At 67.3% G+C, this 1,172-nt stretch overlaps 1 protein-coding gene across 1 annotated transcript in view; it reads right to left on the reverse strand.

Annotated features, from left to right (window-relative positions):
• LOC138861176 (uncharacterized) overlaps positions 1-981 on the reverse strand; it is a 1,396-nt gene extending 415 nt beyond the window's left edge. Inside the window, exons 1-2 of the mRNA XM_070120059.1 lie at positions 781-981; positions 177-731 (exon numbers count right to left, since the gene is read on the reverse strand). Of these exons, the coding sequence (XP_069976160.1) occupies positions 177-731; positions 781-981 (756 nt within the window). The remainder of the gene's footprint in view (positions 1-176; positions 732-780) is intronic.
• Between the last annotated feature and the right edge of the window lie 191 nt (positions 982-1,172).

The raw sequence follows: 1,172 nt of genomic DNA on the forward strand, positions 1-1,172 counted from the left end.
TGCATGTGTTTATGCTTGTCGAGTGCGTGCGCCCTTTCGCGTCCCTCGGTGCTTGGCAACACACACAAGCACCTTGTTGCACAGCACCTTCGTCGCGCCTTGTGCAACCCGGCCTCCGCGGCTGCACTGAAGCGCCCGCCTATCTCCTAACACAAACACTCGCAGCTGGGACTGACCTGGGCGTGGGCGCGAGGGCGGGCGGGCGGGCGGTGGGCGGCGTGGCGAAGGGGCGGCGGCGGTGTCGACGCGGTCAGGGCGGCTGGCTGGCCGGGACTGGAGGTGGGTCGGTGGGCACGAGGGTCGCTCGGCCGCCGGTGCCCAGTGACCGGGCGGGCGAGGGGCCTGGGCGCCGCCCGCCTCTCCCGCCCGCGGCTCAACCCCTCCCCTGCGTCCACCGCAGCTGCGGCCGCGCACACACGCACACGGGCACGTACACACACGTACACAGGTCGGCGCGGCCGTCGTCCGTCCGCCGCTTTTTGCGTCCAAGCACATGTGGCGCTCCGGCGGGCGAGGCGCGGGCGGACCGGCGCGCGGGCGGCGGCCTGATGGCGGCGAAGGGCAGGAAGGGCGGCTGTCCTGGCGGCGGCCGGGCTGCGGCGCTCGCCTCCTCCTCCGTCAGCTCCCTTCGTCAGCGCCTCGTCCGCCTCCGTCAGCAGAGGCGCCTCCGCCGCCGCCGCCGCCGCCGCCGGGAGTGTCTCCCTGACGCTCCCGCCACGCTCCGAGCCAGACTAATTACTGGTACAATGCTCTAATCTCCTTACTGCGTTAATTGCCTACATTCTCCTTATAATTAAGATGGCGCCGAATGCCCTGGCATCTGGCGGTTGCAGCGGGAACTAGCGGCGTTGCATCAATAATCCATTCAGCGGCGGTATCAAATCTCGGACTCGTCGCCATGGCAACGGTTGCCGTGGCGACGGCGGCCGCACTTCGCCGCCGGTCCGCGGGGGCGCCACCGCCAGGCAGGTCCTCGCACATGCTGCTCTTCCAAAAGAAGTAAATAAACAAATAAATACGTTTCCTAATTCGAAACTTTTCTCTCTCTTTTCCTCCCATTTTTGTCCCGTTTCCCTCCCTCTTTCCCTGCCTCCTCCTTCATCCTCCTCCTCCTCCTCCTCCTCCCCGCCATCCTTCCCTCGCCGCATTCGCCCCTCCCGCAGCCAGCGCCC

Source organism: Penaeus vannamei, unplaced genomic scaffold, assembly GCF_042767895.1.
Source record: "Penaeus vannamei isolate JL-2024 unplaced genomic scaffold, ASM4276789v1 unanchor2207, whole genome shotgun sequence".
Taxonomy (NCBI): domain Eukaryota; kingdom Metazoa; phylum Arthropoda; class Malacostraca; order Decapoda; family Penaeidae; genus Penaeus; species Penaeus vannamei.